At 36.2% G+C, this 13667-nt stretch overlaps 1 protein-coding gene and 1 pseudogene across 7 annotated transcripts in view; one reads left to right on the top strand and one right to left on the bottom strand.

Moving 5' to 3' along the window:
• The window catches only part of Ptpn13 (protein tyrosine phosphatase non-receptor type 13), a 196635-nt gene that overhangs the window by 129356 nt on the left and 53612 nt on the right, over window positions 1–13667 (top strand). For 4 of the 7 annotated variants that reach the window (XM_070012346.1, XM_070012345.1, XM_070012347.1 and 1 more), the window contains 5 exons: window positions 54–148; window positions 2222–2278; window positions 10796–10885; window positions 12581–12688; window positions 12842–12973. In XM_070012346.1, coding sequence (XP_069868447.1) covers window positions 54–148; window positions 2222–2278; window positions 10796–10885; window positions 12581–12688; window positions 12842–12973 — 482 coding nt within the window. The remainder of the gene's footprint in view (window positions 1–53; window positions 149–2221; window positions 2279–10795; window positions 10886–12580; window positions 12689–12841; window positions 12974–13667) is intronic. The other 3 variants (XM_070012350.1, XM_070012351.1, XM_070012348.1) reach the window with 2 other exon arrangements.
• Window positions 11554–12442, bottom strand: LOC138820915 (thioredoxin reductase-like selenoprotein T pseudogene; annotated as a pseudogene).

The raw sequence follows: 13667 nt of genomic DNA, 5'->3' as shown, positions 1-13667 counted from the left end.
CCATATTCTTTTTACATTGACACTCCCCCCCCACCTTCCTTTTCCCTCTTTAGTTCAAAGTCTGTTGCAAGTTTAAATAGAAGTCCTGAAAGGAGGAAACATGAATCAGACTCATCCATTGAAGACCCTGGTCAAGCATGTGTTGTAGGTCAGCATAAACAAGCTTACCTTCTTTTTCCCCTACTTCATGCATAATTATAGTGAAGCAAACTGAATGCTATTCATTGCCAAGAATTTACTTTGGCTTCCATGACCTAACCACCAAAATTATGAATATGAACTTAAGATGCACCAAGTGGAATCAAAACTCGATTTAAAACAAAACTTGGTGTATCTATTGCTTCATGGCACTGTTCCTTAGCTTCCTCTTGGTCACTGTACTCAAGGCAATCGAGCTGAGAGAAGCTAGAAAATCTTGTGCAGTGCTTTGAATTGTTTTCCACGGCTTTTCGTACAAGCCTGTGTGAATGGCTTTCATAATGAATAATTTGTGAAGGTGTATTTAGCCTGCTTTCAATTTAAAACAAAGGAATTGTCTAAAAATGTAGATAATATTATTAAATATGCTCTTCTTAATAGGTAGAAATTCTTAGTTGAGAATTTTGTGAGTTTCCACAGAAATCTTTTAGTTGATTATAAGGGGGCCTACCAAATGTAGCAGTTGTGTGTGTATATGTGTACATATGTGTATATGCACATACATACCTTATAAGGTATATAATTTTTTGCCTCTTACATCTTAGGCTTCAAGAAAAATAGATATTTAAGCACAGAATATGAAACAGCTAAAAGAAAGAAAGGACACTTTCTCTCATTGTTTTATCAAATTCTACTACTTAACTTTCTCCTTAGAATCAAAATTTAGCCCTGATTACCCAAAAAGTTTTATTTTTCATTTTGTGATTGGATTTAGGGTTATATAAAGTAAATGAAGTCAGAAGGAAATTCTGTATTGTGAATGATAGATATTTTGGGGATCCAAAAGATAATTTTGGAAGCCAGGCACCAGTGGCTCACGCCTGTAATCCTACCTACTCAGGAGGCTGAGATCTGAGGATCGCCGTTCAAAGCCAACCCGGGCAGGAAAATCAGTGAGACTCTTATCCCCAATAAACCACTCGAAAACCAGAAGTGGCGCTGTGGCTCAAGAGGTAGAGCGCTCAGCTTGAGCTGAAGAGCGCAGGGACAGCGCTCAGGCTCAGAGTTCAAGCCCCATGGAAAAAAAAAAAAGAAAGAAAGAAAAAAGATAATTTTGTAAAGCAATATTACTAACATAGGCTTCTGCAGCTTTCAGAGATTTAAATTAGCCATTAAAAAATTAAATTATAGAAAAGGCAAGATTTCACCCTGTAGGTAATGCCACATTGTTAAAAATAGTATGAGACTAATCAGTGTTTTAGAAAATAATTTTCAAAATACGATTATATAATGAGATCTCAGAATATAAGCTGTTTTCATTCAAAAGGCTTTGTCCTACATGAAAATATAGGAAATATTCTATAGAAAAACAGACATAATAAAACTTACCCATAAAAAGGAAATGTATTTTCTGCATTTGTCTATTGAAATTTCTTTTAACATTTGAACAAATACATTTTAAGACTCATTTTATTATAATACCAATTCATAGCCAGGCATTGGTGGCTCATGTGTATAATCCTAGCTACTCAGGAGGCTAAGACCTGAGAATCATGACATCAAAGCCACCCCAGGCAGGAAAGTTCCTGACACTGTTATCTCCAGTTAACTAACCCACCCCCTATCCCCACCAATAAAAAAAAGAAAAGAAAAGAAAGCCAAATGTGGAGCTATGGCTCTCATTAACCTTGAACAAAAAAACTCAGGGACAATGCCCAGGCTCTGGGCCCTAAGGTCAAGCCCCAGGACAAGCGCACGCGCGCACGCACGCACGCACGCATGCACACACACACACACACACACACACACACACACACACACACACACACACACACACACTCCAAGTTTCTTTCATAGTTGACATTTCAAAATATAACTGTCAGAAACAATACATTCATGTTTAAATTTATCCTGCAAAACAAGGTAATATGTATGCCCATTGTGGGAAGACCTATTTCTCTCAGTATACATAAAAGAAAATGCTATTGCCTTGAGGTTTATTGATTTTCATGAATTCATCAGAATTACTTCTGTAATATCTGACCATTTTATAAAATGTCTAATAATTTAATTTATATCACAGGAATGACTATGCATAGTTCTGGAAATTCTTCATCCCAAGTACTCTTAAAAGAAAATGGTAGGTCTTAAAAATGTTTTCCCCTCATTTCCATCATATCCTTTCTGTTTTCTGGTACCTTATATCATAGTCTTACTTCATGTCAAGGATTTAGCTACATAGAATCAAAGGAGAGTTATATTTTCCGGAATGCTCATTGAGATCTGTAATTTTAAGTTTGTGTTGTTGCTGGGCGCCGGTGGCTCACACTTGTAACCCTAGCTACTCAGGAGGCTGAGATCTGAGGACGCCATTCAAAGCCAGCCGGGCAAGAAAGTCCGTGAGATTCTTATCTTCAATTAAGCACCAGAAAACCCAAAATGGTGCTGTGGCTCAAGTTGGTAGAGTGCTAGCCTTGAGCTGAAGAGCTGAGGGACAGCGCCCAGGCCCAGAGTTCAAGACCCATGACTGACAAAAGAGAAGTTTGTGTTGTTAAAGTAAATAATAGTATATCTGAGGTAAGGACTCTTTGGAAAGCTAAGATAGTAGTAGTATGAGAGATAATTCTGACTAAAAAAGTTTATCTGAGGCTGTTATTTTGAAGGGACACTTGAGGCGAATCTTAAAATGATGATTTTTCTCAAACAGAAGAGCAGAGATCAGCATTTTAGATAAAGGTATAGATGATTACAGTCATTCAGGACTCTGGGAAAAAGCAAGAGACTCTATAGAAGCATATTGGGTCAAAATAAAAATTCTGTATCCAACAGGAATCAGTTTTGAGACTTAACCTAAATATTATTGGGAAATTTTTAAGAACTTTAGATGCTGAAATTTATAGTTTAGAAAGAATCTAGAGTTAGATGAAAAAGAACTATGCAGTGACTTGAGTCAGTAGATTCAGAATTTTTAGTATTTAGATTCCAAGTACTTTTATTTATGTTGCCTTCTTTAACACTTGTATGGGTAGAAAAAAATAACTTACTGTTATCCATATACCATTTTCCTCCCAAAATGCTTCAGTCTTTGAAAATTGAACTAACTGAAGTGTGATGAAAAAGAAGCAAATATGGCAATCAAAATTAATGTACAACCAGATGTTGATGGCTTATGCCTGAATCCTCCTGGCTACTCAGAAATTTGAGATCTTAGGGTTGTGGTTCAGAGCTAGCCCTGAGTTCAAGCCCCAGGACTGACACATGTACAAAAAATTGTTGATGTAGCTAAACTTGAAGTGAAAAATTCAGTTCTAATTCTCCTGATAGCAGAACAGAAGTTATGAGAGTAAATTTAACTATGGAGAATTGATATTTTTATAGTTCAAAACTGCCAAGCAGCAGAATCTCATATAAGTCTCATTCTTCAATAAAAATACTATTTCTTCAAGAAAGGGAAGTTTTTTTTTCTTGGAAGAATAATTCAGAATTAAAAATAGATCCAGTATCATAAATACACATAGCAAATGAAAAATGTGTTGCTTTTTCTTCATTTCAATTTTGGATGTATGGTTCTTCAAAAAGCTGAAGATACATCATTAATGAAAAAGTTGAATGTATACATGGGCCTAAATTATAAAAACCCTGAAATGTTTTTTATTGATCAAACCTCTTACATAGACTGAATTTAAATCGCCTGTATATCTAAAATAAGTTCACTGTAACATGTCCATAATGATAGTAATTGTTGACTGACACTTACTGAGTGCTTCCTGTATCCTAACACCTTTCCAAGCACTTCATATTACTTGACATTTAATCCACATAACAACTCTGTTTGATGGGTGATGAAGTATTTTCACTAATGTGAAAACAGAGCATAAAGGACTTCGGCTGTGCAGAAATTCACAGAGCTAGTGAACAGTGAAGTCCTGACTTGAATGCTGAGCTCTCGCCCTAACCTGACGTGCTAATGCCTAACCATTTATAGTATTCTGTTTCCCACCTTAACTTTTTAAAGAAACCGAATAAGAATCTATTCAAGGATGAAACTTTTCATGTGTTTTAACTTAGATTTTAATGGAAATAAATGTAAACTTAGATGAAGTAGCAGACCAGCATGTACTGATTTAAATAGTTAAGGCTGTACAAGGCTCAGCTCCCCACTTAGGCCTTACAGAAGGGCTGGTCTGTCTTCCTGTGGAAGTGTACCTAGTGAGTTTTCAAACAAGTCTTTTCTCAGAATTTTTTACTCTGCCTAAGGAGTAAATTAGTACTCTGTTGAGAATCAAGTTTCCACATAATAAAGCATGGTAGTCAGGCATGTCAAGTATTCCCAGCGAAGACAACATAAAGTCAGAAAGTTAAATTACTTGCCCACAAGTCAAACATGGGATTTATTTTCATTCTTCTTGTTTGACTAGGAGTATTAGATGACAGTTGTAAATTGGCATCACTTAATTCTGCATTATTTATCACTTAGAACCAAATGCTTCTCCAGAGGTTGTGGCCTGTAGAGATTTTTTAAAGAATGTAAAACTGAAAAGAGAAGTGCAGAAACTTATGAATCTTCTAAACACAGACATTCAGATAGAGATATTAAAAGGATTCCAGAGTCTTGGATATGATTAAAAAGAAAATCAGTCAACTCTTCCAAAAATCATAGTTCTTAAAATGATTTTTCATAAAAGAATACAAACAAAAAAGTAAAACTTACCAATGAGATTTTTTTTGTTTGTTTTTGTTTTTTGGGGGTCCGGTTGTGGGGCCTAAACTCTGGGCCTGGGTGCTGTCCCTCAGCTCTTCAGCTCAAGGCTAGCACTCTACCACTTGAGCCACAGCGCCACTTCTGGCTTTTTTTTTTTTTTTGCTTATGTGGTGCTGAGGAATCGAACCCAGGGCCTCAGGCATGCAAGGCATGCACTCTACCACTGAGCCACCTTCCCAGCCCCTGTAAGATGAGTTTTTAATGTTCCTTGTTTTACTGTAATTGTTATATATTTAGAAAATAACTTTAATCTCCATTTATCATTCTGTTTCCTAAAGCATCCGGACCACAAAATTCATGCTCATATTTTATGGAGTCAAGCACAGGACTGTTAACACTAAATTAAAAAGAAATTACTCCTAAGCCAGGTGCCAGTGGTTTACATCTGTAATCCTAAACTACTCAGGAGGCTGAAATCTGAGGATTTCTATTTGAATCCAGCCTGGGCACGAAAGTCTGTGAGACTCTTAGCTCCATTTAACCACCAAGAGGCCAGAAGTGCAACTGTGGCTCAAGTGGTAGAAATCAAGTTTTGAGCACAGAAGCTGAGGGACAATGCCCCAGATCCCACCAAAAAAAAAAAAGGTTATACTGATCCAGAGTCATATGGTACAAACAAATAGTTTCTAACATTAAAACTAATTATTGGCCAGGCACCAGTGGCTCACGCCTGTAATCCTAGCTACACAGGAGGCTGAGATCTGAGGTTCTAGGTTCAAAATCAGCCCAGGCAGGAAAGTCCATGAAACTCTTATCTCCAATTAACCACCAGAAAACCAGAAGTGGCACTGTGGCTCAAGTGGTAGAGTGCTAGTCTAGAGTTGAAGAGCTCAGGGACAGCACCCAAGGCCCAGAATTTAAGCCCCATGACCGAAACAAAATAAAACAAAAAACTAATTATTGGTCTGGATGGGGTATAACTCAAGTAGAAGACTGTTTGCTTAACAAGCATGAGGCCTTGAGTTCAATCTTTAGTACTGCCAAAAATACATAATAATTATAATAATAAAGTAAATAAGGGCTCATGGCTCCTGCCTGTAATTTTACTTCTCAGAAGGCTGAGATCCAATGATTGTCCTGGCACAAAAGTCCATGAGACTCTTATCTCCAGTTAACCCTCAGAAAATCAGAAGGGGAGCTGTGGCTCAAATTGTAGAGCACTAGCCTTGGGCAAAAAAGCTCAGGGACAGCACTCACACCCTGAGTTCAAGCCCCTCGACTAACCAAAAAAAATAAATAACACTAAGCATTTCATTAATTCCAAGTAACAAAATAGACTAGTAAAACACTTTGTATAGTCATACATTGAGACCTATTGTCATTAAAATATTAATATTTTCTCCCACCAAAGTTTAACCTACCTTCAAAGTTAAAAATCATAGTTAAAAATAAAATCCAAAGTTTACATAAAATACACAAATTAACAAGATATAATGAAAAGAGATACAGTTTATCCAAATCTTTTATTCTATGGATGATTTAAAGGAGCCCCAGAGATGTCATAGGGTTCCAATTGAATTAGCTAATAAATGCTGGCACAGCAATAAAGCTATGAAATTATGTTTGTTATATCATGACCCCCTTCTTACCTTCGGATAGGTAGCATATTAAGTAGCAAGACAATATTTTTGATGCAGCTGTTCTAGCATCCTCAAGATTTGAACTAGGACTTTTCCCCAGAAAAGATTTTTCTAAAGTCTCTTCTGACAACTCTTTCAATGTCTTGGAGCTACCTGATATTTACAGTTCCAAAGAAAATTAATTTCTACTAAAAAGAATAGAATGGCTGCTCATTTATAGGTTGATTTTTGTTGCATAGCCATCTCTATATTCCACTTAGTAAAGCTCTACCCTACTTCCTTGAATTCCTCTCCATTCTGCTTGGGCATGGTCAGATCCATTCTCTCACTAGGCAACTCAGTGGCCTCAGAGATATCCACCATCACTATTACTTCAACTATGCTAGGCAAGCACAGCATACAGACAAACGAACTTCAGGAGAGATGAGCAATGGCAGAGTGGATAAACCTAGAATTTCTAGATTATACATCAGACCAGCTATTTCCCAGGGAAACTAGGAGGAATGGTACCAGAGGTATTACTAAGAACTAAAAATTGCAAGTTGAAATAATTTTTCACCTTAAAATATTTAAAAATGTGCTGTGATTATAGTATTAATCTGAAAGCATTATGTTAACATTTTCAAAATAAGTAGTCCTTGAATGTTCATGTGTGTCTTCATATAATAATAACTCAAATGTTTTGACACTTAAATTATCTAGCTGGCTCAGGGATTTAGAAACTGTTAGATCCCCACAGAATTCTACAAATGCCTTCAAGTATAGAGATTGCGATGTACTTTATTTTTTTTATTTTATTTTATTTTATTTTATTTTTGGTCCGGTCGTGGGGCCTGAACTCTGGGCCTAGGCGCTGTTCCTCAGCTCTTCAGCTCAAGGCTAGCGCTCTACCACTTGAGCCACAGCGCCACTTTCGGCTTTTTTCTTTTTGCTTATGTGGTGCTGAGGAATCAAACCCAGGGCCTCAGACATGCAAGACAAGCGCTCTACCACTGAGCCACCTTCCCAGCCCCTGCGATGTACTTTATATTTTAACATATTGTCTCCTCAATTTAAAAAAATATCTAATAAAATTCTGAACATTTGTTATGTAAAGATAATTGAAGATAATCAGTCAGCATGTCTCTAGTACTGCTCAGTATCATTCAACTACACTCAAATCTCCTTCATTCTGCCCTTCCTTCTTGCCTACGCTAAGAGGGCAGAAAGAATGTCCCTATTAAAGGAGAATAGATGAGCAATATTTCCCTTTCTAATCAAATATTTATTCAGCTCCACCTGTTCAAGTCTTCTAAAGATATTACCCCAGAACACTTCTAACAATCTTGCCATCTCCCCATAGCAAATTTTACTTGATGTAATACAGCTATCTGTATGTTCTGCATAAAATAAAATCCTACTTTACTTCCCAGAGGAAGTACTTCCTCTACTTCTGCAGGAAGAAGCCTCTTACCTCTCTGAAAGACTGTTAGGACCTCTCTCCTAGGTCTGATGCATGCCTTTGTAGTGCAGCTATTTCATTCATAGTCCTAACAGCATTCTGTTTAATACTAAAGTAAGATCTTTGTTTTCTCACATTTTCCATGCTAGCAGCTTTCATTTTGATTGTATTGTATTTCCCAAGAGTCTAGTGATAGGCTTTCACAGGAAAGTTGCCCATTAAAGACAAGTACAACTGAATGAATGAATAAGTGAATAAATAAATAAATGAACAATGAAACCAGAGCATAGAATTCTCAAATATAAAGAGCACTGTTATCTCTAGTTATTTTATTTCCCTTAAGGGAAATAAAAATACTCTATATGTATATAAACACATGAGTACTTACTGGCCAGATAGATGAGCAATATAAATAACCCTGTCCTGTTAGTTAGCTCACACGTTGGAAATAAACGTACAGAAAATGGCATTTTTATTTGAATGGTATTTATTTATGGCTTCTAATAGGACCACTAGGAATATTGATGAAATGCAGAAACACTCTGCAAATGAACTTAGCTTTCACAATAAATGAGAGAAGTTTCCATTTAAAACCCAGAAGTTGTCTCTTAAATTGGGAGAAGGAACACAATAAACCAGGAATAATTATTCCCCCAGCCTAGTTTCTCCTTCTCTTTTAAATTTTATTCTGTCTATAGAATTGGCTTTTCTGGGAAATACGTATGTTTAGACTTACCAAGTTCCTTAAAATAAGGAATTTCATCTGTCTCCAAATATCCTAATTTCTGAATGCTAAATGCTTAACTCTGAAATATGGGGACAGATGAGATGGAAATTCAAAGCAATATTACAATTACTTTACAAAGCACATTGCTTTTATCTGTTTTTTGTTATTACTGCAACAAATGTGTTTGCTTAAACACTTTCCTGATTTAAATTCTTTTTAAATTATATTGGTATTATCTTTAACAAGATATTATATTATCTCTGGTATTGTCTTTAACAATAAGACAGTTTATAATTCAACATGTCAGTTTATATGAGTGCAAATATCATCCCTTGTATCATTCTCCCCCAACTCCATCCATCCCTTCAAGATTTTAATACTTAATGTGACTTCGCTCCTTATTTTATGATTTTTGTTCTGTGTTATTTTATACTTGTTCTAGCTGAAAACTAGAACTTCTTGTATTACAGAAGAATTGTGGATACTTAGGTGATATTAAATTGGGCATTAAATAATAGGATGGGCTTTGATTTAGGATTGCCTAACATGGAAGGCTCCTCACACATTAATGAAGTGATATTTTGATAATTCTATTAATTCAAATTTCTACTACTCTGGAACTAACAAGCTTATATTTAAACCATGCTTAAGATCTGAAGTTAGGGCTAAATTAATGTCTCAAGTGGTAGAGCTAACTCTTGGATAACAAGAGTTAGGCCCTGAGTTTAGTCTCCATTATAGGAAAAAAGTGAGGAAGGAAATCCTAAGTTAATTCACCATTGAGAGGAAATGGTTTGTTATTGTTTTCTTAATGTAAAAGAATTTTATTTCTAGAATATGAAGTTGTACATTTACATCACTTGAGCATCATTGTATAACAAAATTACCAGTTTTTTTAGAATAGCATGTTAATATAATTTTAAGTCTATGAATGGTTGTGTTTTGAGCATACAGAAATAAGATCCATGTACATAGTAATCTGTTTGAAAAATGTATATGAAAGTTTAAGGAAATTCTGTGTTAATGCATTAGTGAAGCCGTAACTCTACTTTCCAAACACTTTAATATGCTTATGAACTCTGTAGGGTTGAATTCACTTTTAAAAAATAATGTCCTGGCCAGGCACTGATGGCACATGCCTGTAATCTTAGCTACTCAGGAGGCTGAAATCTGAGGATCACAGTTCAAAGCCAGCCCCAGTAGGAATGTCCGCGAGACTCTTTGTCTCCAATTAACTACCAGAAAACTGGAAGTGGCTCTGTGGCTCAAGTGGTAGTGTGCTTGCCTTTAGTTGAAGAGCTCAGAAATGGTGCCGAGGCCCAGAGTTCAAGCCCCCCAACCACCACCACCACCAACAAAAAGTCCTGAGTGTTGAACTTAGTCACCATGACCACCTTCATACATAGACCAATTTGTGCTATCAAACTGTAATTGATGTTAAGAACTTGGTGGTGATGAGGAACATTAAATACTTGAATTGCTAAGTCATAGTTAACCTGATTGTTCCAGTTAGTTAAGATATTTATGAATTACTAGTCTACTTTTAAAAACTAAGTGGAAATTAGACAAAATAAATTTATTTAGCCTAATTTATTTAACTCAGTATTGACTTTTGGCATTTTTCTGGGCTAGAGTAGCTGCTCCAATATTGAGGAACTTGGACTTACTCCTCATCTGAAAAATGGTGGTAACAGCCTTTTGAGAATAGATCTGCTAGTCATTATTCATAAGATTTGAAAAACATAGATCCAGTTTTTTCTTATGGCTATTTTACTCAAGCTTTTACTAGTTGCATTTAACTATTATAAATTAAAATGTCACTATTACAGGAGAGTTCCTAATCTATTGAGGGAGTGATCAGAACACCTAAATTGAAGGTTCCACTCATTTCTGTGCTGACTAACCCTGCTCACATCATTAATTCTCTTGAGACTTACTCATTTGTAACTAAAACATACTATGTCAAGAGGAATAATTTATGAGGAATATATGTGATAATATATGGTCATTATTGTGCAGTAAAAATAACAATAAAAATGTGGTATGTTTAAAGTGACTGAGCAATCTGTGAGCAATCTTATCACAGACTGATAGTCTTAATGCCCAAACATGTTATGTTTATTTTTTTAATTATGAATTTCCAATAGATGTGCTACACAAAAGATGGAGCATTGTGTCTTCACCAGAAAGAGAGATCATGTTGGTGAACCTGAAAAAAGATGCAAAGTATGACTTAGGTGAGTCACCATGAGATTCTTTTTTTTTTTTTTTCCCAGTTCATCATTTTATTAGTCAAGGCAAGACTCTTGAACTACAATGATAATTTTTAAAAAGCAGTTCATTTCATAGTAGTACTCTGGTAGTCACACACACATATACACTAACTGGTAGAGTATTCTGGATATTGAATTTCCCCTCATAATTTTGTATAATGCCTGTTCATAATCTGGAGTATTTTGAAACCTATGAATTAGAAATATTAGATATTAGAGATATTTGATGAACTCTTACAAATGTTGACTTTAAAAAATGAAGATTATACAAAAGCACAACAAATTTAACACATCTTGAAGAAAATTAAATTGTAACTCAATAATCTACCTTTTCAAATATGACTAAGAAAAAAATTGCATTAGTAATGACGACATGTAAAAAAAATTATTAACTGAGTGAATTTGGAAGGAAAAGCTATACAGTATCATTGCACTCTACAAATGTGCAGCTTTCCAAAATGTGCCCATACTGCAAACACTCTTGCACTGAGGTTTCCCAAGAGGTACAGCAAGGCTGCAGGGTATCTGGTCTGTACCAACAGTATGTGTCTTCAGTACAGGCCTTTACTGTGCCAGCCACGGTGCTCTTGCAAAATCCATTAATATAAAAGACTTAGGGCTGATAGGTGAGACTATGATCGATGATGTGAAATCTAATCTATGTACACGTTGAGATTCATTTCATGGTCAAGAATTTGAACAAGTTGCTGGATGGATGGAAGGTGACCAGATTACAGTTTAGACCAGACAGGTACATCATTCAAAGTGATCTAAAATGTACCTGTTGATATACACTGGTTCTCAATCATGTTGCTCAAGAAGAAAACCATCATGCATGCATAGACCTTGTTTTCTTGGCCCCACTGCCAGATTCTAGGAGCTTACATGCCAAAGAAAGCAAAAGGATCTTTGCCAACTGGTATTATGCCTATTAATACTAATATTAATACTCATGTTATAATAGTACAATCCTTGCTATGAGGATTGACACGGAAAAAATGCTATATGTCTATAAATTGGTTGAGGGAGGTAATTTTCTCCTTCAATGTGGATGTCTGGATATTACTGGCTGATAACCCATATGTACTCCCCCACCAATACCCTCAAGAAACACAGATCTGGAACTTGAGCAGGGGCCCCATGGCATAAGTCATCTTCAGTCTCTTGCTGGGCACATTGCCCAGCTTGGCTGAGGCTTCACTCCAGGCCACCACCGACACTTCCACCAGGAGCAGCCAGGAACTGCATCTTCACAGGCACGGCTGCTAGGCTCACTGTCGTGAGATTCATGCAATGAGAAATAGAAAATTTGGGCCTGTTCTTGGGCTTGAACTTGGGACCTGGGCACTGTCCCTGAACATTTAGCTCAAGGCTAGCACTCTACCATTTGAGCCACAGCTCTATTTCCAGCTTTTTTGGTGGTTAATAGGAGCTAAGAATCTCAAGGACTTCCCTGCCTGGGCTGGCTTCAAACCTTGGTCCTCAGATCTCAGCCTACTGAGTAACTAGGATTACAGGCATGAGCCATCATTGCCAGGCTTCTATTTTTTATATTAGATATTAATCCTCACAACTTTGTTTCAAGAGGGCTAAGAATTAGTCCGCAGAAGCACCGGTATCATGAAGCTCTTTTTTTTTTTTTAATGTTATATTTTACAGGATTTCAAATTATTGGTGGGGAGAAAATGGGAAGACTGGATCTGGGTGTGTTTGTCAGTTCAATTACCCCTGGAGGACCAGCTGACTTGGACGGATGCCTAAAGCCAGGTATTATACATTTTGGTCATTTCCTAAGTATGCCCTAATTCATGAATTGCACACAAGGCAAAAGTGGAACTTAGATCAAACAAAACTAAGGAAAGAATGTTATTTCTAAGATTTATTATGAATTTCTATGTTGTTGATTATCTCTTTTCCCAGGAGACCGTTTAATATCAGTGAATAGTGTGAGTCTTGAGGGCGTTAGCCACCATGCTGCAGTTGAAATTTTGCAAAATGCACCTGAAGATGTAACACTTGTTATCTCTCAGCCAAAAGAAAAAATATCCAAAGGTAATGTTATGAGTATCTTCTAGCTATGTGTTCTTTTTCACTATTGCAAATACTTTAATATATTGACCCAATAAATTATACTTAAGCTGCTCATTTCCTTTTTGGCAATTTAGTGTACACTTATTTTATTTTTATACATCAGTGCACATTTCTATTTATCAGCTCCAAAACACTGTCTCATTCCTCTTGATTATAGATGTGAATTCATTTGGGCAAATATGATGTCACTTAAGTGAATTAGTTGGTTTGTTCTGTCTTAGTCCAAGGGGAATTAGAACTTGTTATCATTGTATAATTGATATGGTTCTATATTAGTTGTCTACAAAGTCCTGTTCAAATTTGTATTTTATTAAAAGATTAAAAAACAAATTCTTTAAGACCATTTTGTCTCAGAATCCCCACCCAGCATATGTGGAAAGAGTGAGACTCTTATCAACTACTAAAAAGCTGGAATTGGAGCAGTGGCTCAAGGGTTTATGGGGGATTATACATCAGACTGGAGAGAGCAGTCACATGAGAAAGATTTAAAATACTGAGTTTGAGGCTGTGCTACTACTAGCTGTATGAATCAAATCCTCTAGAGCCACAGTGTTGTTATTTAAAGAGGCTTCAGTGGTCTCTGATCAATACAGAGTTGCTAATCGGGTCATTGGTAGGACAGATAACACACAGAGAAGCTAAAACTAAAGCAGAA

This window comes from Dipodomys merriami, unplaced genomic scaffold (assembly GCF_024711535.1).
Source record: "Dipodomys merriami isolate MVZ:Mamm:240054 unplaced genomic scaffold, mDipMer1.0.p SCAF_9, whole genome shotgun sequence".
Classification (NCBI taxonomy): domain Eukaryota; kingdom Metazoa; phylum Chordata; class Mammalia; order Rodentia; family Heteromyidae; genus Dipodomys; species Dipodomys merriami.
This window is presented reverse-complemented; position numbering and strand designations above follow the sequence as displayed.